The 1,980-nt window shown below is 53.8% G+C and overlaps 1 protein-coding gene across 1 annotated transcript in view; it reads left to right on the forward strand.

Moving 5' to 3' along the window:
- The window catches only part of RNPEP (arginyl aminopeptidase), a 15,932-nt gene that overhangs the window by 9,196 nt on the left and 4,756 nt on the right, over positions 1-1,980 (forward strand). The window contains exon 6 of the mRNA XM_007456167.1: positions 426-661. Coding sequence (XP_007456229.1) covers positions 426-661 — 236 coding nt within the window. The remainder of the gene's footprint in view (positions 1-425; positions 662-1,980) is intronic.

The following is a 1,980-nucleotide window of genomic DNA, read 5'->3' on the forward strand; positions in this document are numbered from 1 at the left end:
GCGAGGAGATAAGCCAGGCCTCATCCGCTGTGGCCAAGGAGGGGCCTGGGAGGGCAGGCATTGCGGTGACAGAGGCGTGCCCGTGCCAGCAGTTGCCGGGACGGAGATGGGGATGCGCTGTCTGGGACGTGGCTGATTTGCCTTTCCTGTTGCTGAAAGCAGCTCCGTACCCGTTTTCTCTTTGTCATCTTCAGACTTGAGGTCCCCTAGATAAGAGGCTCCATTAGGTCTGTGTGACCCACGTGGGCCTCTGGGGAGCTGGGTGTGATGGAGTCAAGCACGTGCCCACTGTGAGGGGCCTGGGAGGGAGGCCCAGTGGGCCGGGGGCAGGGGCAGGGCTGAGGACCTGCTCGCTGTGCCGTGCCGCCACCCCCATCAGTAGCCGGGATGCAGCTGGGCCCCTCACGACAGCCTGCCTCTGGCAGGTACGACGTGCTCTTCATGCCCCCGTCCTTCCCATTTGGAGGGATGGAGAACCCCTGCCTGACCTTCGTCACCCCCTGCCTGCTGGCGGGGGACCGCTCCTTGGCCGACGTCATCATCCACGAGATCGCCCACAGCTGGTTTGGGAACCTGGTCACCAACGCCAACTGGGGGGAGTTCTGGCTGAACGAAGGCTTCACCATGTACGCCCAGAGGAGGATTTCCACCGTCCTGTTTGGTGAGCCGCCCCCGACGACCTGCCTCCGGTCCTGGGCCCGCAAGGCTCCTTCTGGGGAGTGAAGGGAGGAGGGGGTAGTGCAGGGAGCCTGTGACAGCCAGGGAGGGCAACTCGAGACAAAGTCACACGTAGGTAACTGTGCCCACCTCACTGCACGTCACGCATCAGCAGGGGCTGGGGGCAGAGGGAGTCTCGAAAATGACACACGGCGGGATGAACTAGCAGCGGACGTGCCTCCCGCTGGGGCTGAAGCTTCCCTGCGCTTCGCCCGGGGGAGAGCGGCCCGGGCTGGTCGCCCAGGCACCAGTTCGCTTAATGAGCGAGTCGTCAGATCACTGTCATCATCACCTTGTATCGAACACCTGTTTTGTACCAGATCTGTCACGTACCACCTTCCTAGCAGCTGCATGGAGATACTGTTATTCCCATTTTACATGTGGGTTCACTGCGACTCCGAGAGGATAGGAAATGTCCCTCAGCCACGTAGCAGGTGAGGGCAGACCCTCAAATTGAGCCCAGCTGTGCTTTTCAAACACATTCTCGGGAATTCCCTGACGGTCCAGTGGCTAGGACTCTGCGCTCTCACTGCCGAGGCCATGGGTTCGATCCCTGGTCAGGGAACTAAGATCCCGTAAGCCACGTAGCACAGCCAAAAAATAAAATACATTATCAACACAGTCTCCATGTTGAAAACCCATGGTGTATCAGGTGCTTTTGTTATGTTTATTATTTCTCTGATCAAAATCTATTTTGGCACCTGTGGAAAGGCACGCACAAAAATACTTATCTGTAATCTCACTGTTCAGAGGTAATCGATGGTTATCCTTTCAAACATTTTTCTACGTGTGTGTGTGTGTGTGTGTGTGTGTGTGTGTGTGTGTGTATCATCAGGCTGTACGTGGTTTTAGAACTACTTTTTTTTTTTAATATAATAAAGTTAAACATTTTCCCAAGTCATTAAATTTTCTTCTGCAGCTCCAGAGAATGGAGGCTTCATAATTTATTCAGTCAACCTCCAGTTGTTAGGTTGTTTTCAATTTTCAAACGAAATAATATTCTGACAAACATCTTTACGTAGGTTCACGTGCATCTCAGATGACTTCAGTAAAGATAAATTTCTAGAAACATCATTTCAGGACCTGAACATTTTAAAGGCTTTTTGTTTTGTTTTGTTTGGCATATATTGTCTCCTGCTTCCCAAGTTTACACTTTCATCCAGAGTACGTAAAGCAGTAGTGTACTGGCTGCTCGGACTCCTGCACGCAGCTGTTCGTGTGCACCATGCGTGCGCCTGAGGGCGCTGAGGCTGGCGGGGGCGG

This window comes from Lipotes vexillifer, unplaced genomic scaffold (assembly GCF_000442215.2).
Source record: "Lipotes vexillifer unplaced genomic scaffold, Lipotes_vexillifer_v1.1 scaffold1201, whole genome shotgun sequence".
Classification (NCBI taxonomy): domain Eukaryota; kingdom Metazoa; phylum Chordata; class Mammalia; order Artiodactyla; family Lipotidae; genus Lipotes; species Lipotes vexillifer.